Source organism: Boleophthalmus pectinirostris, unplaced genomic scaffold (assembly GCF_026225935.1).
Source record: "Boleophthalmus pectinirostris isolate CB_2022bp ecotype Guang Dong unplaced genomic scaffold, ASM2622593v1 HiC_scaffold_15, whole genome shotgun sequence".
Taxonomy (NCBI): domain Eukaryota; kingdom Metazoa; phylum Chordata; class Actinopteri; order Gobiiformes; family Gobiidae; genus Boleophthalmus; species Boleophthalmus pectinirostris.
In genome coordinates this window covers 34,212,545-34,238,311 of record NW_026571070.1, presented here as the reverse complement: position 1 = coordinate 34,238,311, position 25,767 = coordinate 34,212,545, and the positions used below count along the sequence as shown (strand labels likewise).

At 39.5% G+C, this 25,767-nt stretch overlaps 1 protein-coding gene across 1 annotated transcript in view; it reads right to left on the bottom strand.

Moving 5' to 3' along the window:
• Positions 1–25,767, bottom strand: part of zeb1b (zinc finger E-box binding homeobox 1b) — a 137,099-nt gene that overhangs the window by 15,935 nt on the left and 95,397 nt on the right. Inside the window, exons 3-5 of the mRNA XM_055150729.1 lie at positions 11,535–11,696; positions 5,437–5,639; positions 266–371 (exon numbers count right to left, since the gene is read on the bottom strand). Of these exons, the coding sequence (XP_055006704.1) occupies positions 266–371; positions 5,437–5,639; positions 11,535–11,696 (471 nt within the window). The remainder of the gene's footprint in view (positions 1–265; positions 372–5,436; positions 5,640–11,534; positions 11,697–25,767) is intronic.

Genomic DNA, 25,767 nt, shown 5'->3' with positions numbered 1-25,767 from the left:
CAAACTGGACAGTCTAGACTTATTTGTTTATTTGGTTGTTTATTTTAAATATTAATAAAAGTTAGCATTAGCTTTGAGACAATGAGCCAGCCAGTGCCCCGCGCTGCACTCAATATTATTTGTGCTTTTGCAGATAATCTTGTGATCCTAGTGTTTCTCACAGGCCCTTTAGTGCCCCCTGCTGGTCTGGTTTGGTATCGTGATGTACAGTGTGATGACCCTGAGTGGGAGGAGTCCTGGAGGCTAGCCCCGCCCTCTGACTCACCGCTGTGGATGCGGAGGTGCTCCTTCAGGTGGTGCTTGTATTTGAAGGCCTTCCCACACTCGGTGCACTTGAATTTACGGTTCCCTGCAGACTGTGTGATGTGCCTCTGCGAGGGGAGAGGTTAGGCAGGAGAGCAAGGGAGAGAGGGAAGGAGAAAAGAAAGAAGACCATCAGTGAAAACACGACTTTTGAACTCTTGTAAATCATGCCACAGTGTCACGGATCAATGTGAGCACAAGGTCATGTTTATTTGTGGAGTGATAAAAGCCCTGCTCCACTTCTCTGGTCTTTACTGCATCGAAAACCCAGGTTCAACTAGTTCATTTAGACAATCACATGAACTTCTTGAAAACGTATCTGATTTCCCATAGAAGCAGCAGACATTTGATTTCACACACAGACAAGAGGCGGTGAGTAAGGACATATCAATTAGGAGCACTTATGTCTTCAGTCTTTTGTTACCTTTGCACAGGAAATGAGTTGGAGCTAATGAAGGCTTAAGATGAACTACTTACTGCCAAATAATTACAAAAATAGCCTCAATCAATATAGAGTTATTGATCCAGAGGCAAAGTCTGTGCCAAAAGTGCAGACAGAACAGCTGTGGGGCCTAAAAGTGTCAGGTTAAAGTGCACATGACGGGTTTAAATGTGTTTCAAAGAGGCCCTTTTCACGCCAGAAAAATGAGTTACTGATGTTAAAATAGTGCTGCGAGCTGAACGAGCTGCAAAGAAAAACAACTGACTTGTCATTTATATTTTCATAAAGTTGTTTTGTGTCCTGTTTTCAAATTTAGTTTAGGTTACCATAGCATTAGACACAAACTCCTACGTTACTTTTACACACAGAAGCTTCCTCAGGTGACGTATTTACATTGTAGCAAAGGCCTTAACGCGCAGTTTGATATTTAAATCTAGATTTATTTTAGCACGACTCGGCTGATTCTCAGTACACAGTGAATGGAGCTGGAACTGCTAATTAATGATCATAATTTTCTATCAGTTAAGTGGCAGTTTGTGGAGAAAAGTTGAGAAGAAACATAAAAATAGAGGGAGAAGTGTTGAGTTCTAAAACAGATTCCCTCTGCCTATGTCCAGCGTTGGAGAGTAACAGATTACATGTACCAGAGTTACATAATCAGAGTAGAAATTATGAGTAACTGTATTCAGTTACAGTTACTGTTTAAGTGAGTAAGTTACTTGGATGAAATAAATGGATTATATGGCGGTATTTTTTTTTTGTAATTCCACTCATTGCCGGACACTAAACCAGGTCTAAACCAGATCTAAAACCAGGTCTAAACCAGGTCCAAACCAGGTCTAAACCAGAGCTAAACCAGGTCTGAATCATGCTGCGTGGACCGTGTCTCCTCGTCTTCTATCAATACTATTTTTAATTTGGTTAAGACAAGACTTGACTTTTTATTTTATTTTATCAGACAAAACATCTTATGTGAAGATATTCTTGTCTTTGCTTCTCTACAGCAAACCAAGTAATCCAAAGTATTCAGATTACATTACTCACCTTAAGTAATTTAATGGATTCCATTACAAACTACATTTTGGGGTATGTAGTCTGTAATCTGTAGGGGAGTACATTTTAAAAGTAACTTTTCCCAACACTGCCTATCACCAACTTCATCCAAAATGCAGAGACAATTTACACACATTTTTCTGATACAAGTAATTTAGATTGTTGTCATTTTTTTGTTTCTGTCAGATAACAACTATTGTATATACTGTGGCCTGAGTTTACATTACAGTTTACTTTATGGTTACTGAAATGACCTCAACATGTGTCATACCCTGAGTTAACCAGGAACTACAAATATGAAATGATCTCATTTGGTGGGAAAACGTGGCAATTTTTTCCATCAAATCTCAAACATAGTGATGTTAACTACATTTTAGCGTTTTTAGCGTTTAGCTGTTTGTTTGTGTCATTGCTCTGTCTAGAATGTTCCACAGTGTGACATTAAACTGCTCTTTGTTACATTTATTCAATTACAGGTGGTTTTATAGCTCAAAAATACCTAGAAAAACAGACACTCTGATTGTTAGCGGGGTCGCCTGTCCGCAGATCTGACCTGCAACTTGGTCTGGTTTCTCTATGATGATACAAAGATTTAATGTCATACTGTGAAACATTCTGGGCAAAGTAATTAAGGTACATGGAATAATCACTTTAATTGACGTTGTAAATAATATTTTCTTTTTCCAAAATTCAACTTATCTGGGCACAAATACATATCAAATACTTATCATTCTAAAATGATGTGTTTTTACAATGAAGTTGTGTTTCATTTCTTTGAATTTTAGGACTAAACACTGAAATGTCCTGCAGTGTGACTGGACACTTTACTTTATAATATTCTATAGTGAGTCTCTAGTTTCAGAGACAGTTCTTAAAGGTGTTGCTATAAAGGGAAACATGCATACAGTGTTTAATAATATTACACCTTTATCTGTATTTTAAATCTAAAAAAGATATAAGCAGTTTAATTTAAAAAGACTCATGTACGCACCAGGAAGAGCTCTGGGGTTAAGGCTTTAAGATCAGGTCAAAAGTAATAATAATTTATTTTTATTTTGATCTTATTCTTGTAAAATCCAACTTTTCTGAAAAACTTTGAACAAGTGCCTGTGTGATGTCCTGCAGCGTGACAACAGGATTTCCTAAGAAAAACAGAATTCTAATTGTTAAAAAGATATTCTTTATGGGACAGTCACATATTTCTTCAACTGGCACAGACGTGTGATGTCATTTATTAGAATTCTGACAAAGTTATAGAGAATGTTCAGCGGGGTCAGAGGTCACACCACAGGGCATGTTAAATTAAAAAAGTAATTAAAAGTTTCACAAAAAATGATGTGATGTTTGTGGAAAGGCTGAAAATAATTTTTGGATTTTGCTCCACAGGACAGAAAAAAAAAAGCATTAAGTCAAGTACCCACTAATGTCTCCATGAAAAAAAGAATGAGAAAAGTTACACACTGCACCTTTAAACATCAGATTATGTTTTTATTGATGCCGTGATGTAATATATGATGTGATTTGTGATGCGTGGTGATGGTGCAGAGTTTAGTTCATGTTTAGCTCAGTGAGGTTTTCTTCTGGTTCTTGTTTGAGCTCACAGCCTGAGTGGAGCTGAGGCCGTGGTGCAGAGTAGACTGCTGACTCAGGACTCCACACTGTATGAATGTCCCTCATGCAGACGACCACTGTCCAAACACACTGTGTCACACACGTCTACGCACACACAGAGCGCACAACACACACAGACACAGGTACATTTTCTAATATTGACTTTTGTGTTCATTTGTGCTTTTGTTATTTAAAGGTGCACTATGTAACTTTTTGGTTGAGGGTCTGTCACCTACTTGTTGATAAAAACAAATGCTCCACAGTGTGACATTAAACAGATCTTTGATTAAATTTTTATAGCTCAAGAACACAGGTACAGGAATATCTGACCTGTAACTTACTCTGGTTTGGTGAAGATAGAAAGATTTAATACTACACTGTGAAACATCCCAGACAAAGCAATAACATCTCCACGGAGAAAAGTATTTGACATTCCCTCCACCACAAAAGTTACACAATGCACCTTTAAACAGCCAGTATTTGATTGTTTTTACACTATGTATTTGAGCCAAATGTACAGATTTAGTTTATAAGCAGCTCTCAAGGTTCTGTCTGCAACTATTTACAGTGTTTTATTTTACTGTTTTATAGCATGCTAATTGTTGTTGTTAGAAGGGGTGGGTGATATCTCGATATTTTAAATATATCAAGATATTTTTAAAACTTGATATGGATTCTGACATATCGTATATATCGATATAATGCTTATGTTCAATTCTGATTTTGCCTCTTCGCTTGTTTGTCTTGTCTGTCGTCGCCCCGTGTACCTCGCCTCCCTGATTTTGCTGCTTGTGTCTCATTCACTCCTCACTGCCGCCGTGAATGCCCAAAGTTGGTGCCAGTGAAAAACTTATGGCACCACAAACCTTTTCCACCATTTACAGACAAAACCATCAGCAGCACCTCTGTCACAGAGAGAACACTCATATGAACACTGAGTCATGTTGTTTAGTCCGACAGAAGCTGAACCACATCAACGGCACGAGGAGTGCGCTGTTTATGCAAATTAGCCATGTGCTTTTAAGTTTTGTTCCTATTAAACGTAAACACATGTGCATGAAACTGCATTAAACACATGATAATGTCAAACGGGCTGATGTGGCTCTAGAGTCGTTGTGTTTAAATGTTGTAAAGTTTAGTCATGTAAAGTTTATCTATGTAGTAGATTTGAATGAATAATCTGCTGCAGTGTCACTTGTACAATAGTGTTTGGAAACATTGGGTTTGATCTGCAGTGGATTGTGGGAAACCTCACAGCTCCTGTTGTTAGCATTACAATTCAGCAAAACTCTGCTCTGTCTCTGACAGTTATAAAAAGCACTTATAAACTCATCATGGTGAATAATTCGGATGCTTTGAACACTTAAGTTAAGTGAGGAAGAACTTTGCAAACTGTAAAACGAACTAGTTCTGTTTTACCAAGCTTACGATAATACAAATGAATAAATACTTTTCAATTCTACTTGTAGTATCATTTTGAAGTAACAAAGTTCTCCTTACATAATATATTTTGTCTGTCTCGTTAAAATAAAACAATACTAGACTGAAGTTCTAGTTGAGGGAGTAGTAAATTACCAACTACCTTTTTGGGTAAATACTTTTAAATTCTAGTTATAATATTATTTTAAAGTAACAAAACTTTTAGTTGAGTACAAATCCTAGTAGAGCTGCTGAAACCTCATTCAAAACAGACCTGGAGTTCTGTTCTGTTTCATTCACACATGTTTGAATCACTCTTTATTATCAGTCTGTCTACATCTCCAAAGCTCAAAATGTTCCACCTTGTGATGTCATGAAGTGGTAGTTTGCAAGTTAACAGCTCTTTTTCTCTCTTTTGTTCAGTAATAATTGGTAATTCTGGGTTGAAATGATCCAGATGTTTCAAGTGAAGGTGTATGGAGGTGTATATAAAAAAAACAATGGCGCACTTCCTGTATTACCATATGACATCACAAGGTGGAGCAGAGTGTTTTCAGTTTGAGACTACAACTAAAGCTTGAAGTGCATATGGTTGAGCGTGTGGGTACCTGGTCTCGCCCGGCCTTGTGCGCGCTCATGTGTCTCTCGAGCTGGGCGCGGTGGGAGAAGCTGTAGGTGCACTCGGGGCAGGGGTACGAGTCCTCGCTCTTCTCGTGGCGGTACTTGATGTGTTCTTTGAGGGAGCTGTACCTCTTGTACCCCCGCGCGCAGTACGGGCACGTCAGCAGCTGGGAGAAGGAGTCCGGGGTGCCTGCGGACGGACAGAGGGAGGGGACAGAGTGAGAGGAGACGCCAGGTATTCAGAGAGCAATAAGAAAACAAAAAACTGACCTGAGCTTCACAAAAAAGGAACTCATTTCTTTTTGAAAATAGTTGTCAAAAGTATCAAAAATCAGATACCAAAATATACAAAAACTAGTATCGAAACTAGATACTCATTTAAGTAGGTATTGGTACTTAAAAAGTCACAATCAGGACAAATATGAACCTTTCCTAAATGTTTTTAGAATGATGTTGAGCTGCATCAGAACAAGTGTAAGAGCACATAGACGAGTACACACACATGGACCAACATGAACCTGCTGCACCACTGACCATTACACACATATAACACACATGGTGATAGAAAAGAAAGGCCTCAAATAAGAGTCAGGTTTGTGGAGATGCAAGCCCACTCACAGTAAGACACATCCCAAGGTGTGACTACCCTGAATTTAAGACTTTTTAAAGACCTTTCAAGACCATTTAAATTAAGACCAACATTTCACCCATTATGTGGGCGAGAAACACCTGATCCAATTTTAATAATGACCAATCAACTACTACTTTTTTAGCAGCTACTTAATAAAATGACCAAGTCCAAATAATCTACTGACTACAAAGCCAAGCAAACTGTGCTGCACTGAAACACTCTGCCTCTCTCTTTTGGACCCTCACCTACAGTTTGAGAACCTCTTCATTAAGAGAACTTCCCCTGGCACTTTACACAAAACTGTGAAAAAAGTGAAGAAAGTGGGTAGGATTTTTAAACCTGTTTTTTTTTTTTTTTTCCTAATTCCCAACCGGAGCACATTTACGAAACGCACATCATGACAAATACAGATGCATTTTTGCACTTCTATTAGGTAACTTAAGCTTCATGTTGTTATTATTATTATTTTTTTTCCCTCCGTTTAACGTCGCACTGCAGCCCGATTGAGTAAACAAAAAATAGATTAATGAAATTTAAGACCTTTGTGAAAAAATTAAGACTTGGACAACATAATTTAAGACTTTTTAAGGCCTTAATTTTGGAACATGAAATTTAAGACCCCATGGCTGCCCTGCATACAGTATTTATAAGTGCAATAAACACGGTCAAAATGATATTAAAAAACATGCTTTTATTTTAGTTTTTGGCTAAAAAGTGAACAGGGTAAGGGTGCACTCACACTGCGCACAAAGACACATCAAGACTAGGACTAAACCCGGAACTAAACCTGGACTACACGTGGACTAAACCAGGACTATGACAGGACCAAACCAAGTCTACATCAGGACTAAACTGGGCTCCAACAGTGTAAACGCACTTTAGTCAAATACTGATTCCTGGTCTATGCACATGAAACAAAACTGAAAAATCTAAAAATCACCTTTTATAGGATGTGAAAGTGCCGGGAACAAGCCAGAAAAATTCAGAAAACTAAAAATCTGACGCACAAAAAATCCGATCCCAAAGTTGGTACGTGGAGTGGACTTGTCAACTCGCAGGTTAGGCTCTGAATGAGGTGGACACGGGAGGGCACAGGAGCAAGGCTGGAGAGGGAGGGGAGCGGAGGTGGAGGTGGTGGGTGAGGTGGGGGTGGTGGAGGAGGGAGGGAGGGGGGGCTTTGAAGTCCCACATCTGTCACACTGTCACCCTTCTGTTACTTCAGCAATCAGTGACGGCCCCCACTCCCCCCTCTTCTCCCCCCGCAGGTAAACAGAGGCCAGGTAGACAAATGGCCGCGAGCTGATTGGCCGGGGGCGGTAGGTAACACCTTCCCGTTTCCGCAAATGGTGCAGGTTTATGTGAGGGGCGGGTCAGGCGCTCACACGTTCAAACCAAACATATGTTCCGTCTCCTTTAGACCGTGACGGGATAACGCCAACACTTTAAGATTTACGGTTGAAATCCTGTTTGTGTTTCATTATCACCTGCCCAGAAATAACAGACACAGACTAGAAAACACTCAAAACTCTGAACTCCTGAGAACTTCTTACACTCTTACAGTCAGACTACTATTTACTGCTATTTTTCTATTTATACTACTTTATTACTATTATTTGGTTTATACTAGATTTAATTATTTATATTTTTGTATATTTATACTATATTTTTACACTATTAATAGGGATGTAACAATATACCAATGTACCAAAATATCGTGATATCGTATTGTCAAAGTTCTCACAATAATATGGACCATCATAATATATCAAATTACATGTCTCTTTGCTTAAATTAAGAGTTAAAAGACAGAACTACATTAGACCATGATCCTTTGCTTCATTTCAGTGTAGACTACAAGAAGAAATAACAGTTCTAAGTAGGGATGGGCATTTGATTAAAATTTCTTACTCAATCGTCGGGAGACTTAACGATTGATTATCGATTAATCATTAACGTTTTTATATTAAAATGATCATCATTATTATTACTATCTGCACTACTAATCTGCATAAATAAACTCAACTTTACTATATAAACCGTGACACTGTACGGGGGCTGGGAGGTGGGGCCTCGTCATTGACATTAAGCTATTCTCACCTGGCAAAGCTTTTTAATGTTTTTCAGTGTCCTGGTGAGCTTTGAGGTCCCTGGCACTACCACTGTGCACATGGCCTCCTACTTGTCTCGACCGGGACAGAAATTGGGGAATTTCTTGTCCAAGTCATCGTTAAATGTGCATTTGTGCTTCAGCGTGTTGCAGACTGACCGAATGTTTGGGTCTTGCTCCTTCTGAGTGCAGAGAGCTACGAGAGCTGCTCAGTTTAATGGCCCAATGAAAGGAAATGAAAACCCGACATTTGCATCACTTTATTAAAAAAAAAAAAAAAAAACAGGGCGCCCAGGACAGGACGCAAACGAACATGTCCAGGGAAAAACGTTTGGTCACCCTACGCTGCACACAGCTACCTACATTCAGTTTGTCAATTAAAAATGAACGTAATCCACACAATTCTTAATGATCAATTATCGATTAACTGACTAATCATGCCCATCCCTAGTTCTAAGCACTTTTAAGTCTTAGTTCTTTGGATTAAGTCTTGTCAAGGCATTTTATGAGAAAAAAGTAGAATAGTAGTTGTGTTAACCTCCACAAAATATCGCAATAAATATCGTACTGTGAGATGTATATCGTGAAAATATCGTACAGAGATTTGGATATTGTTATATTCCTAATTGTGAGACTCTCCACCATATCATGAGCTTTCCCACGATATCACAATAAATCTTGTACCGTGAGGTTTATACCGTGACGATATTGTATAGTGAGACTTGGATATCATTACACCCCTAACTATTATTTATTTATATTTTTTATACTATTATTTTACTATTTATTACTATTACAGTTATACTACAATTTATTGTGCTAAAAAGGATAAAATATTAAAATACTATCAATATCATAGTTCTTTACAGCCGTATTATATATCGCAAAATGTTCCAATATGGTGCAGTCCTACTTCTTATTACTGTCTTTATAATATTGTATTGAGTGTCTGGTTACTTTGAACAAATGAGCTGTGTACAGTGAGCCCAAATACTAGGGCCCAGTCCAAAATGGCTACAAGCAAGTCCCTGAGGGCCGCACAGTTAGTAGAAGGTGATTTGACATGAGACATGAGAGTGGGCCCCAGGTTACTTTGGGCCCTGTGGACGAAAAGGTCAAGAGCCCTAATACATGCAGCTGAAAGTTTTAGTAGTTGATGGCACATGATACTACAAAAGCCTACAGTAGGATTCATATATTTACATAATGACATGACCTACTTAACAGGGCTGAGAGTCATTAAGAAGTTGCCGACACGATTCACGATTGCTTTTGACTCAGTACGATATATTTCAAATCGGTTCGATACGGCTCAATAAAAAAAAAAGGTTAAATCATGGCTGTGATACTAAAAGTCTTTGTTAAATCACTTCAAAGTTCAAAGTTCATATGAAACACAAATATTTTAATCATCAAAACAGAAAATGTCAAATGTGTCGCATATGTCCAGTTTCCTTCCTCTAAACCAGCAACAAAACCGTAGCGCCGTAAAATAAACCAAAAAATACTCTTGGCGATACAGCAGCCCACGGTATCGATACTGTATCAGCACATTCAACAATACAATATATCAATATTTCGATATGTTTGCACACCCCTACTACTTAAGACTATGTTGTTATAAATAATTATTCATACTGTAAATTTGTACGTAATTCATTTCTTACATTATCCTAAACTCAGCAATGAAATAAATAAGCAAAAAGGACATAATAACAAACTTGTAGATCAAATAATTGAATTAGTTTTTATTGATATTTTGCAGTAACATCATGCTGGGTGTGTTCTCTGTGTAAGTCTCTGGGGGAATGATCAGCTGTTACTATGGAGACATGATGCACGCATTAACAAACACTGTCAAAAAAGTGATGATGATTAACTCGAAGCAAACTCAGATCTGAATCAGATCATTGTCATCCTGTAAACACGTCTGATTGGTCATGTATGTTTCCTCTCAACAACATCCTCTGCACTAAATACATTTAAAATGTCGTATTCTTGTCATGGACATAATACAGAGAATGTCCTTTGCACGTGACAGGAGCGGACCTGCCGGGCTCTGAGCTCCCACACAGGTGAAGCATTGGTGTTAACAGGTGATGTATTAGGCCGGCAGGTGAGGCCCGGGGCTGGGAACATGTGCACTTATCGGCAGGTATCACACGGACGTGACTAATTTACCCAGGTGCTGCCCACTCTGCCCCCTCCTCCTCCTCCTCCTCCTCCTGCGGCGGCTGTGGTGAGGGGCAGGTACAGTCCAGAGCCCAGAGCCACCCGGGGCAGGAAACGGTATGGGAGGGGTGGGAGGGGGTGAGGGGTCAGAGGTGAGAGCAGGTAGAGGTGTCACTTCACACAGGGGAGAGGAGGGAGGAGGAGACTATTAGCATCTGACATGAAGCTGCTAATTCTGGGCTGGAGCTGTTACAAAGCTCAGGGAGAGAGTCACATGGAGCAGTGTCCCTCTGCTCTCACAACTACTGACAGAACCCAAAACCTGCACCACACACCAAATCCTCCAGCGCAGGCAGTGCTCACTCCACACTCTGTACAAGTGGACTGAGGGACACTGATGTCACTCATAGTGTTCAGTTGCAGCCGAATGAAGTCAGTCGAGGCTAGCATTTATAGAGTCTGAAACCGACTTTAAGAATGAGCGGAATTCCAAAAGAAAATGAACTGGAGTCAGAACTGATGGAGCCGTGTAACGCCTACGTTCACTTCACTTCCTATTTGGGACGTGGGAGCAGGAGGGGTAACTCTGTCCATCTGTACAGTCGAGCAAAGTTCAAGATCTGGAGAGAGGTCCCCGAGCTGTGCACTGCGGCTCCCACTGTCCCCTCGGCTCAGCCCAGCAGAATTCAAGGGTCAAATGCAGAGGACAAGATTTCTACAGGGTGCCTAAAGTACTGAACTTTTTTTAATCCATAAAAATGCTTTAGGCCTTTGGAAAAGCAGCTGTTTGTGACACAAAATGAAGGAGATGGCCAATTAATTTTAAAAGGCATTTTGTTGGGTGAGAACCATAAGGAAAGAACAGCCAGGGACACACAATTGTATCCAATCAATCATGCGGTTTGTTGGATGAGAACCAAGTCGAGACTGACTGATCCCTCTCTCGCTGTGCTGTCACGAATAGTTATGTGTCAAACTTTATCTCAGACTGAGAGAAGAGACAAAGTGGATGAAGAGACAAAAACTTCCAAACCGGGGCCTTTATACAACTACACTAATACTGTACTTTAAAAGCAAAACAAAACTTCAATTACTTCAGCATCCAACATCTCCACTGGTTTAACATTAGGTTAACTGAATATTCTCTCCCTGGTTCATAGTGAGTGCTGTGTTACCGTTCTCATCGGGCCCCGGGGCCTCAGGGGTCCCCAGCCTGGGCAGCTCGTCCTCAGGGGCCTCTGGGTAGATGACGGCCGTGTCCCCCTGCTGCAGCATCTCCTCCACCAGAGCATCTGTGCTACGCTCATCCTCCGGCTCCGACAGGGGCTCCTCTTTCACTGCACACACAGGACGACACGGGTCAGGGTCAAATCACAGACTGTATGAAAAAGTGACGACACCACAGCGCTCAACCCACCGCAGCGCTCAACCCACCGCAGCGCTCAACCCACCGCAGCGCTCAACCCACCGCAGCGCTCAACCCACCGCAGCGCTCAACCCCGCTCACATGTAGCTCACAGTGATCATGGTTATAGGAGCGAATCTGCAGCCAGGTTCTGTGTTATGAACAGGATTAAAATAGGAATGAATAGGAAAAAAACCAAAAAAACAGGATCATTCAGAGCAGGTTCAGAAGAACATTTTAAGACCAAAATGACGAGGCTCACAGCAGCAGGTACAGAAGGACGGACGGCAATATTTCAGTGTAAGTCAGAAGGAGCCAGAAGAGCCGCACGTGAACTTCCTATTTAGAACGTGGCAGCTAGCGCATTAGCTCTGTCCATTGATGTCTATGGTTTAAATGCACTTTAGACAACTGTACCCCACTCATGTACACACAGAACACACGATCCAGTGCTGAGGACATGGGCTGGACACTTCATGGTGTGTGTATTTAAGCAGCAACCTGTTCATGATAAGATTTTTTTTTTCTTGTCTGGGTCCATGACTTAGTTCAGAGGCGTTCTGACTTCTGAGTTTTGCCAGTTTCATCCCTGGCTCCTGTGTCTTTCTCTTTCTGCTCCTTCTTCCAGATAATGGCATTTCTACATCACTGGAGATTAGTCTGGCATGTGACTGCTGTGAGGTCGACGCTCAAACTAGGGATGGGCATTCGATTAAATGTCTTTGCGCAACTCTCACAGAAACAAAACTTAAAACCACATGACTCATTTGCATAAACTAAGCGAAGAAAAAAAACAGCTCTTGTGTCGCTGATGCGGTTCTGTCAGATTAGAGGACACGACTCAGTGGAATACAGGTTAGTGTGACCATATTTGCATTTGTCAAAACCAGGACACTGTACGGGGGATGGGGGGTGGAGCCTCGTAGTATCAGTACATTTGCTATTTGAGCCCATTCAAATTTTGATTGGATTATGATAAATAAACGCCCCGTATGGTCCCTGTCCGTTGTTTACACGGTCATACTAGTACAGCAGTGTCTCCATGTCTGTATGTAAACACCAAGACTTAGGACTATCGATCAGCTGTTCCACCCTGCTCCTCTCCTCTGAGCAGACCTGAAACCTGATAATCCAATAATGGCCCTCACACACAACAAACAGGCTGGATGGCTCTGTGATGCCTGTGTGTGTGTATGTGTGTGCGCTGTGATGCCCGTGTGCGCGCTCTGTGTGTGCTGCGTGATACTCGTGTGTACAATGGGCCGATCATTAGCATTAAAGGCCAGGGTCTGTGTGGCGGGGCTGGGATGGAGGCTCTCAGTGTGTTAGGTAAGCTCCTCTGGCTGTAATTAGCGTGTGATACATCAGGCCGCTCCATTGTGCTTAATGATAGTGTGTTTGGAGAGCTCTGTCCAAAACACGCACGGCTAAATGAGCAGAGACGGTGGCACCAGGGCTGTTCACTCACACTGAAAGAGACGCTCTGTTAATAAGAGGAGAGGACATTAGGCACACAGCTAAATGATGAAACATGTGCGTTGGTGAGGATGTGCTAATGTCATTTGATACTTGAACCAGGAAAACTGCATTTCCTGTAACGGTCAGCCAATCACAATCTACTACCATTAACTCTCAGCCAATCAACTCATTCATAAATGCACTTTGTTTCCACCACAGCAGCAGAACTATCAGCCTCAGCAGCCTTAGCAGTAAGAAAAGATTTATTTATGTTCATGACATTAAAGGAACTGTACAGCCAGTGTTGGGAAGGTGACTTTTAAAATGTATTCCCCTACAGATTACAGATTACATACCCCAAAATGTAGTTTGTAATGTAATCCTTTAAATTACTTAAAATGAGTAATGTAATCTGAATACTTTGGATTACTTGATATTGTCATGCTTTTTAAAACTACATGAATGTAGCAACCACATCCTGAAAATTCATGTTTGTTCTCTTCAAATTGTCTGTTGAGCCCAAGTCTCCATGAACAGACTTTTGTTTTACTGTAGAGAAGCAAAGACGAGGATCTGAACAAAAGATGTGTTATTTTATCTGCTAAAAGAAAATAAAAAGTCCAGACTTTACTTAAACATATTGAAATATTATTGATAGAGAAATTATTTTTATATGAGACACTGCTGCCTGAAATTATGTCCACCTACTGTTAGTGTCATAATGTTTAGACCTGGTTTAGTCCTGGTTTGGTTTTAGTCCTGGTTTTAGTTATGGTTTTAGTCCTGGTTTAGCCCAAAATGCAAAAACAGAAAAATACCGCCACATGGAGATGAAGAAAACTGGGACATTTTCTCATTTTTCCTAGAGTTTTCCTCATTTTACTACCGCGAACAGAGCGTGATGGAAGTTGTCACTGCGTATTTCCAAATGTCTTCCTGGTTTGTGACGTAAACGTGAATAGAGTCTAGAAATGTGCCATGTTCTCAGTTTTTGTAATCTATGTCTGTGTGTCCTCCTGTTGGTTGGTTTGTTTGTCTGTTCCACGCATAACTCTGGAACCACTCATCTGACTGATCAATCAAATTCGGAGGGTGTCATCCTAATGGTACGTGTGTGTGCAGTGCCAAGTTTCATGTTATTAGGGAAAAAAATGCCAAAGATATCAGTCAATCACACAACAATGCTCCATAGCCACTCAACACAAAACAGCCAATGTGTCATGCCCGTGATACTGAGTGTGCTGCATAACTCTCACTAGATAAAGAAACTAAGAAAAAGCATTAATTTCTGCGTAATATAGTTTCTAAAGAGGCACTCAATGTAAACATGCTCTCAATCACACACACACAAACCCCTCCACAATCTGACAGACTTTCATTTGTGCTCGTCTAATAAAGTCCATAACATGATTTTATTGTTACTTCCTGCTTCCTGCTCCTTTCACGTGATCACCAACTTCAACAATACAGCAGCACACAACAGTCTGGCACAGCTTCTACAGGCTGTGCACTAGTTAAGAATAAATCTGCATTAACTTAAAAGTTATATTTGATTTGAACATGTTTAACTCATGTCTGCGGACAGTTAAATCATCTTTATGAAATATACAATCGAAATCTTTAAACCACTTTCTTAATACAGATAGATCGCCATTTTAATATTGTTTTCAAAATGTAATCTAAAATAGTAGGGGTGTAACGATATCCAAGTGTTAGAACTGTTGTTTCTTCTTGTAGTCTGCACTGAAATGGAGCAAAGGATCATGGTCTATGTAGTTCTGTCTTTCTTTTAGCTGTTGCTGCACCGTAACTCTTCATTTAAGCAAAGAAACTTGTGATTCGATATATTGCGATTGATATTATTGTGAGAACTCTGACGATACGATATCACGATATTTGGGTTATTGTTACATCCCAATGAAATATACAATCTAAATCTTTAATCCACTTTCTTAATAGAGATAGATCGGTATTTTTTTGTATAGTTTTCAAAATGCAATCTAAAACAGTGATTGATGAATATAAACATGTTGCCTTTGTGCCCAGGCCACTGCTACAGTCAATGAAATACAAAAGTGAAAGTGAAACGGTTAAGTCCTCATGTCATGACGTCAAATACTTGTAGTGGCACTGTTCTGATCACCGTAGCACAGTGACATCCACACACACAAGTGAGCCAGTGTGGAATAGTATTTTGAGGTGGTCAGAATCCTATTCTGGTGTGTTGACCCCCCTATAGAATACTGAAAATCTATATTTTATTAATAAAGAACTTGAATTCTATAGAGAATCTTTGAATATTAAAACTATATCTGCAAATTAAAACATATTGACATATTTAAAAGTGTTTTTGAAGAACTCAGATGTATTTTTTATGTTGATTATAACTTTTGAATGTTAAAAATGACTTAGCTGTTTAAACATATTTGACTGAAAATGAGATAAGTCGTTATTAATTTGTTATATAATCAAAGTGATTTGGAATCTTGTTCAAATAGACAGGGATGATCTATTAAGTAGTTAAATAGGAGATACATATGACTATAATAATCTGACCCCCCCAATATGTTTATTCTAGTTATGATGATGTAAAGTAAGAAGTCATGTTAGTTGAATATTGACAACAATTATATATAAAGGAGGTTAAAATCCTCTGACTATAATAATCTGACCCCCCAATATGTTTATTATAACACAACACTTCGAGGTCATTATTCTTACAAACCATTGTCTAAATTGACATTATGATTAAGGATTATCTGAACATAACAAACTAAAACCATAACAATGTAAAATACAATATAAAAAGTGACAAGATTGACAAGATTTACACAAAATACCAAGTCGTTCTCCATCAAAACATTCCTTAAAATATCTTAAAAGAAAGTGAATATGAAGCAATATATAATAAAAGTAAATGAGATGAGAAATAATGATCAGATAAGTAACTACTAGAGAAAAAAGAAAGAGGAGTCCAAATCCTATAGGGGGGTCACTTTACTATGGGGGTCAAAATACTATCTCACAGCAGCAGCAGAAGAAGAAGCAGCAGCACACACACACACACACACACACACACACACTCACACTCACACTCCCACACTGGACACTGGTATGAGACAGATGAGAGAGACATGTGGCTCTGACAGCAGCAGCGTCAGTGCTCCTCCTGCATGTAACAGATCCACCATGGCTCCTGATGACTTCATCTGACCACAGCTAATCACACACACCCACAGGAAGTGCAACCAGAGAAAACTCACTCTCCTCTCTCTCCCTCCCTTCTCTCTTTCTCCTTTTTTCTCACCCCCCCTCTAATTTCTGCCTTCCTCTCTCTCCCATATTCATACTCTTGTCTTTTCCGTTCTCCAACTCCTTCTCTCCGTTTTCCTTCTTCCCTCCATAACTCTTTCTTTCCCTCTCTTCTCCCTCTGCCTCTGTCTCTCTCTCTCCCTCCCCTCTCTCTTTCTCTCCCTCCCCTCTCTCTCTCCTCCTTTCTGACCCCCCTTTCTCTCTCTAACTTCTGCCTCCCTTTCTCCCTCATTCTCACTATGTCCTTTCCCTCTCTTTTCCTCCCTCTCTCTCTCGATACTTCTCTCTCTTTCCCCTTCTCCCTCTCACTCACTCACTGTTTTTCAGTCTTCCTCTTTCTCCCTCCCTCCTTCTCCACCCCCCCCTACCATTCTCCTCTCCCTCCATCTCTTTCTCTCTCTATTTTCTACCACCCTCCCTCTCCCTAATTCTCACTATCATTTTTCTCCCCATACCTCTCTCTCTTTCCCCCTCTCCCTCTCACTCAGTCTTCCTCTTTCTCCCTCCTTCACTCTCACATTCACCCCTCTCTCTCCTCCCTCTCCCTCCTTCTCTGTCTCCTCTGTCCATCCGTGCACTTCCTGCGGCCGGTGGAGGAAACCAGAGAGAGTACAGTGTGCTGGTGAGAGCGTGTGTCTTCCTCCTGGGGCCCATGGGTGCTGGTGGATGATCGGGGGGGATGATTACGAGGTGCTGCTGCTGAAAGTAAAGTGGAGAGGCTCTGAGCAGGTCTGAGGATCGATCGGAGCCGCCGAGGGAACGGAGCAGAAAAAGCAGCACCGAGAGCAGTCCGAGGGCGTGTGGGGTAAAACATCAGCACAGTGAAAGGACGACTCACATACAGAGCTGCTACAGGAGACACTTCTGTACTCAAGACTAGGGCTGGACGATATCTCGATATTTTAAATATATCGAGGTATTTCTTAAACTCTGACATGGATTCTGACATATCGCATATATCGATATAATGCTTATGTTCAATTCTGATTTCACCGCTTCGCTTGTTTGTCTTGTCTGTCGTCGCCCCGTGTACCTTGCCTCACTGATTTTGCTGCTTGTGTCTCATTCACTCCTCACTGTCGCCGTGAAAGCCCAAAGTTGGTGCCAGTGAAAAGCTTCAAGCATCATGAAACTTTTCCACCATTTACAGACAAGACCATCAGCAGCACATCCTCATATTCCACTGAGTCGTGTCGTTTAGGCTGAAAGAAGTTGAACCGCATCAGCGGCACAAGGAGCGAACTGTTTATGCAAATTAGTCATGCGGTTTTAAGTTTCGTTTCTGTAAAACGTAAACACATGTGCACAAAACTGCATTAAACACATGAGAATGTCAAACGGGCTGATGTGGCTCTAGAGTCATTATGGTTTATATGTTATAAAGTTTAGTAATGTAAAGTTTATTTATGCAGAAGATTTGAATGAATAATCTGCTGCAGTGTCACTTGTACAATAGTGTTTGGAAACGTTGGGTTTGATCTGCAGTGGATTGTGGGAAACCTCACAGCTCCTGTTCTGGTATGAATAACAGAGTTAATTCAAAGATGAGTTTGAGTTGAGTTGTTTTATTTATGAATGAAAAGAAGGAAATATGTTTTATTTCTTTTATTTTACACTTAAATTATTATTTATGTAATTAGGGATTTTTTGTAATCTTAAATGTTCCTACATGTACTGCCGACCTCTTACACTTCAATAAAAAAAAGACCTTGTGGAATTTGACAGATTTCTTTTTGCAGTAGTTTTTGGGGGGTTATTTTTCCTGTACATATATCGAGATATATATTGTATATCGAGATAAAGCAAAATATATAGAGATATATTTTTTGATCCATATTGTCCAGCCCTAACTCAAGAGTAACGTTACTTCAAAGTCATATTACTACTGTACAAGTACAAAGTAGTGGTCCAACAAATGACTCAAGTAGCAAACTCTTAAACTGCAAAAAATTAAATCTAGTTAAGATTGAATTAGGGTTAAGAAAGTTTTATCATGATTTGAGTAAATTCCACTTGACAAGTAAAATCATCTACCAATAGAACAAGACTTTTCATACTTAAAACATAAAAATACATCTGTCTCCACTTAGAAATACGAAAAACAACAACTTTTTGCACTTAAAATAAGAAACTAAATCAAATGTTGCTTGAATGAAAAAAAAAAAAACGTATTCCATTGGTCGATCATTTGACTTGTCAAGTTGAATCAAGTCAAATAAAGTCAAATGTTCTTAATTTAAATAATTTTAATTTAGCTGAATATTGTTTTATCCAGTGCAGTCCTACTTGAGTAATATTTTGTTGAAGTAACAGTACTATTACTTCCTTTTCCTAGTGTGACATTTGTGTTTTTTCAGATATCATTATGTTTGTCTCATTTGTGTGGTTAGATTTTGTCAATTATTTTATGTTTTGTTCTTCCAGCTACATTAAAGGTACATTTTTTTCTGGTTGGGGGTCTGTCACCTGCTTGTTTGTGTCATTGCTCTGCCTGGAATGTTCCACAGTGTGACTTTAAAAAGCTCTAATTTACGTTTATTCAATTACAGGTGGTTTTATAACTCAAAAATCCCTAGAAAAACAAACATTGTGACTTTGAGTGGGGTCGCCTCTCCACAGAGCTGACCTGTAACTTGGTACGGTTTGGTCTCCATGAAGATAGAAAGGTTTAATGCCATACTGTGAAACATTCCAGACAAATCAATAACATCTCCATGGAGACAAAATTTGATGGACCCTCCACAAGAAAAGTTACACAACGTACTGTTAACTTTTAATTATAACTCAGAGGTTATGACAGTTTCTCTTTAAGTTACTCTTGCTTGAGTCATTTCTTGGGCCACTATTTTGTGCTTTTACTTGGGTAATAATATTTCAAAGTAACTTCACTCTCACTTGAGTACAATTCTGGCTCCTCTACCTCCTCTGGTTCTAATGCAGGAGAAGTTTATTTACATCAGGACCCACGATGGAAAAACTAAAATCTATCCACATTAAGACGACTTGAATTTTAAAAAATGATCATGATATGAGTAAATTTCACTTGACAAGTAAAATGATCTGCCAATGGAACAAGACGTTTTGTATTCAAAATATGAAGGCACATCTTGCTTCATTTAAGATTATAAACAAAGCATCTCTTTGCTCTTAAAACGAGAAACAAAATCAAATGTTTGAATGAAGAAAAACAAACATATTCCATTGGTCAATCATCTGACTTGTCAAGTTAAATCGACTCAAATAAAATAAAATGTTCTTAATGTAAGTCTTTTTAACTTATCTAGATATTGTTTTGTTGCAGTGCAGAACCACAACAGTCTGGATGTGCTTCTGTTGTAGGGAGTATTACACCTCTGATAATGTAGGCCAAGATAACGAGGACTGAGCTGGCAGTGTGTGGGTGGCGCAGCACAACAATCACTTTCATTTTTAATCTTTCACCTCTCGCCTTTGTCAATTCAAGGCTGCCACAGCGGAGCAGACGCTTAACCACGGTCTTTGTTGTGACTGTGCTGTGGGTGAGGTGTCGAGCCCAAAGACACAACAACAGCAAGCACCTCAGTGAAATCAGAACAGAACAGATATCCTCCACATCTAAATATAAACACACAAAACCTGGGGATCAAAATGAGCAAAATGTATCTCATGTTGTAGACATATTGTAGCTGTTGAGGTGAAAATAAGTCAGTTAAAGCGGTTTACTGTCCGATAATCAGAACATATGCCAGTGAATGTTAGGATGCTATTTGTTGTTGGCATTACAGTGACTGCAAAACTCCGCTCTGGTCTCTGCGAGTAGGCCTGGAACGATAATCAAAAAATCAATTAATCGTACGATAACTTTTAATGAGCTCGATAACTTTTCTGGCCACAATAAACTCTATTTGCATGTTTGTTTGTTTTCCTCGCTCTCTCTCAAAGAGGGTGAATGTTAGAAGGCTTCTATCACTCTCTGACTCTTCTCGTTGAACAAGTGTAATGACGCTTAAACCAACATGCGCGCGCAGCCTGAGTGCAGAAAATGCCGCTGTCTGTGCGGCGAAACATGAAGCCACGACACAAGCGCCGCTGTCTGAGCGACAAAACAGTTCATCGCCGAGTGCCAAAACATGTCATGATGCAGAATCAACACTGGTGAGAGGGACACGTCTCAACAGCCACGTGCGTCAAATGCAGCGAGTGCGCAAACAACGAGAAGAAATGTCCCAAACCCGAAATAAACCCAAACCTGAGCGACAGAACTAGCCCCGCCCCCGGGAGAACCCGAAATCTACTGAAATCCCACAAGACACCGACATGACACCAGACAGGGCAGTGGCTCCCTCATAGAGAAACAGCATCCTGTGTCGCGGGTTCATACGAACATTTAAATGACCAAAATGATGAGGCCACAGAGAGAGTGACCACTAAATACCAACGTAAAACAATGACTAAAATCACTTTCAAGGGCAATTTTGTTACAGAGACTTAATAATTCATTTTATTTATTGTTTTGGTTGTATTTGGTTCAGTATTGGTTTATTCAAGTGCATTTTTGTGAACAAGTCCTCGCTGTGAGCCAGACTACATAAGACTAGTCCTGTGTTAACAAGTGTATTTTATTTAGTCCTATTGTTTTTGTTTGTCTTACACTTCCTGTGTTAAATGTTCTTTAGAAAGTAAAGTTTATTAATCTTTGAAAGCGTGTGTTTGCATTTTTATTCCATGGTCAGTATATTAGTTGAAATTGGTATCAAAATGTCAATATTATCATTTATCGCAATAAATCTCTTGGTCAATTAATCGTCCAGCAAAATCTGTTATCGTTACAGTTGCTTATAAACTCATCACAGTGAATCATTTTGATGCTCAGAATACTTAAGGAACAACTCTGGACCAGTAAATTTGGACTTGAATTTACTGTGCACATAGCTTGGGCCATGTTGTTATAACTCTACAAATTCTCACATATCTCATTACAGTTCATTTCCTGATATTTCATCCAAATGTGTCTCTACTTTTTGCTCTCCTAACGCGCAAAAACAACTGCTGCTCCCGCGGTAAACAGTTTGGGCCGCGCTGTAGAATGTTGTAGTGGCGTGGCGTTCCTGAACATTCCATCCGGAGCGCTGTGTTTTGAGGGAAGGGGCCAGCTGTGCTCTGTCCGACGGAGAACAGGTGTAGCTCTCCATGACTCACTCCCAATTCCCATGATCCTCTGGGCTTCCTCTGGAGCACCTTAACAAAGCCCCCACAATACGAGCAGACTCACTGGTCGCTATGGTTGCAGAGGATTTGAAGAGGGACGGGGAGAGTGGACAACCCTGCCGTGTGCGAGTGTGTTTGTGCATTTGTGTGTGTGTTTGTGTGTGTGTTGGGGTGTGTGTATGTGTGTGTGTATTGTGTGTATTATGTGTATTATGGGGACCTTATAGTCACACCAACAACATGATTTTAAGTTAAAGTTTCCATATTAGGCTATTTTCTGATCTTTGTTTTAATGTCGTTTCCTCATCAAAACTAGACCTGGAGTTGTGTTTTGTTTCATTCACACATATTTAACTCACAAACCCTACATATTTAGGCTGAGTTCTTCTCATATGTGGTAACACAGGAAGTGCTCCACTGTGTTTTTAAACTCCATACATATTCACTAGAATTATTTGGATAATTTGACCTCTGGAATCATCAATCTCTACTGAACAAAATTTTAAATGTAGCTATTACTTAAACGTCCACGTCTGAACAGCCCCCACAGTGGAGTAGGGCTGGGTATCATTAAGAAGTTGAAACGATACATACCTCAATACATAGGCCACGATACGATACATATCTCGATACATTGAGCTTTTGACTCGATAAAACATATTTCAAATTGGTTCAATACATTTCAATAAAAAATAAAGTCTAAATGATGGCTGTGATACTAAAAGTCTTTGTTAAACCACTTCTTGTGCAAAGTTCATATGAAACACAAACATTTTAATCATCAAAACAGTGAAAATGTCAAATGTGTCGCATAAACGAGTTTCCTTCCTTTGAACAGACAACAAAACTGTAGCTGGAACAAAATAATTTTGTAAAATATACCAAAAAACATTGATACAACAGCCCACTATATCAATACTGATCAGATATTATTAAATTATACAATATATCGATATTTTGATATTTTTGCACACCTCTACAGTGTTTTAAGTCTGATCTTAAGACCCACTTTTATTCTCTGGCTTTTAACATCAAGTTGCGTAGCCCTTTGTGTCTTTCTTTGTATCTTTATTTATTTATTTATATTTTATTTATTTATTATTATTATTTATTTATTTTATTTATTGTTTTGATACATTTTTTTTGTACTGCCTTTATTTATTGATTTTACTATGTTGGTTCATGTATTTTTTTTTTTTTCATGTTATTTATTATTCTTTTTATTTATTTATTTATTATTAATATTATTTATTATTTTATTATTATTTTATGTATTGATTCTGTTAGTTCCTTTTGTCTGGAACATAATTCTTTTAAGACTTTTTAAAGTGAAATGTTTTAAATTGCTCTGTGAAGTCTTGTTTGTCTTGTTTATAAAATGTGCTATACAAATAAAGTTGGACTGGACTGGATTAAAAGATACAACTTTGTGACATCATAAGGTGGAACACAGCATTTGGAGACAGACTAATAATAAAAGTTTACTCAAACACGTGTGACTGAAACAAAACTCCATGTGTGTCTTTGAGGAGATAAAACCGTTGTAACACGTCTTAAAGCTCACAAGAGTTAGTTTTGTGTATTGTCGGATGTTTATGTAACGTTGGGACAGGTCTCCACAAATAAATGTCAGTGAGTGTAATGTCCCCGAAGAGCGCGGTATCCGTCCGTGTGCGTGTATGTGTCTAGCAGGAGCAGCAGGTGTTAGCTAAAGCGCTCAGAGGAATGTACAGCGGGTCGGGGGGTCGGGGGGTTCGGGGGTGTTCTCCCATGACCTCACTCCATTTCACATTTCACAACTTGAATCTGCTGGATCCCATACAATACTTTTACAGTTCTTCGGTGGATACACATGAAATCCAAACTGCTGGATATTGCAACACACAAACATGTAACAGTATTCCAGAAGTGAACGCAACACATCATAAAGTGGGAGCGAGCGGGAGGACGGGCCCGAACTACCATCGGCTTTACTCATTTGCCAACACTCACTGAGGAACATCTACTTCAAGAGTTTCAAGCCGCTTTCTATTTGTGATTTACTCGGTTCCCTGATGTTAAACGTCCAATATGACTTTGTTTTCTGATGTACTGTATGTTCTGATGTGGTTCCCTCATCACAAACAGACCTGGAGGTGTGTTTTGTTTCATTCACATGTTGAACACACAAACCTGCACATTTAGGCCATATTTGTGATGTCACGGTAATACAGGAAGTGCTCCACTGTGTTTTAAAGGGACAGTTCAGAATTTTGGACATAGGGCCTCATTTCCTAGTGAGCCAGAGTGTTGGAGACACGTGGAGACACTTTTTGAAATATTCCATCCAGTCCTTGTATTTGCAGAGGTCACTGCTGTTAGACTAGTGCATGTCAATGTCATAGTAACTCTGTCACTAAAAACAGTCTTACCCACTCCACAAAACACCCGGAACAAATCTATTATTACACCAGACTGTCCATGTAAATGTCTGTGTTGTTAGAATAATGTTTGAAATAAAAGTAACCTTGTATCGCATGAAACATTGCATGTTGAGGGACTATTTTCTCATATATCAGTCTGCTGCTGCTGAGCTTTCTGTCAGGAAGAACAACTCACTGCTGCTGCTCAGACACAAATCCTTCAAATACAAGGTTGGTTTTACTTCTAAAATTATTCTATCAACACAGACGTTCACATGGACAGTCTGGTGTGATAATAGTTTTGTTTTGGGTGTTTTGTGGAGTGGATAAGACTGTTTTTAGTGGCAGGAGAACTATGACCATTGACATGCACTAGTCTAGCACCAGTGACCTCTGCAAATACAAGGACTGGATGGAATATTTCAAAAAGTGTCTCCACACGTACTAGGAAATGAGACCCTATGTCCAAAATTCCGAACTGTCCCTTTAAACTCCATACACCTTCATTTGAATCATCTGGATTAGAGCTGGTATCATTAAGGAGTTGCCGATACGATACATACCTCAATACATAGGCCATATTACGATCTCGATACAGTGAGCTTTCGATTTGATATGATATATTTCAAAACGATTCAATATGGTTCAATAAAAAAAGTCTAAATCTTTTCTAAAACATTTTAATCAACAAAACAGTGAAAATGTCAAATGTGTCGCATAAGCGAGTTTCCTTCCTCTGAACAAACAACAAAACTGTAGCTGGAACAAAATAATTTCGTAAAATATACCAAAAAATACTCTTGGAGATATATCGATACAACAGCCCACGATATATCAAATATTTGGATATTTTTGCTCACTCCTAATCTGGATCTTGTGAAATTGCCAAACTTTACTGAACTATCATGACATCACAAGGTGGAATAGAGCATTTTGAGCTTTATAGATGTGGACAGACTCATAGTAAAGAGCTACTCCAACATGTGTGAATGAAACAAAACACAAAACCTGTTATGTTTTTGAGGAGGTAACAACATTAGAACATGTCTTAAAGTTCATAAGAATCTATTTTGTGTAATATGGGACCTTTAAACTCTTCTGTCAGTGCACAGGGAGATATTTAAAGTTCCACTGTGTAACTTTTCTGCTGCAGAGTCCACCACCTGCTTCAGTATCACTTCATCATAATCCATCCATTGATATGTTTATACTCTGCCTGGAATGTTCCACAGTATGGCATTATCTATCTGGCATTTATTCAGGTACACTCTGACTTTGAGTACGTTGGTCTCTCCACAGATCTGACTTGTAACTTGGCGTGCTTGTCTCCGTGGAGATTGACAGGTTTAATATCACCGGACTGTTAGGTGTGGAGTCACTTCCAGGTCCAGGGAACAGCGGCTGAAAACAATGGACTTTTTTACAATTTCCTCTTTTCTTCTTAACAATGACACATCTCCCATTAAAAGCCCTGCAGTCATTTACACTAACAAGGTCATACGAGTGACAGAAAGACTGGGATAAGAGAGCGTAGAGGACTGGAAGTTCAATTATGACCACAATGTTAACATCTGTTTGTTTCTTGTTTCTATGGATGCGCCATTGCTCTGCTTCTAATGTTCCACACTGTGACATTAAACAGCT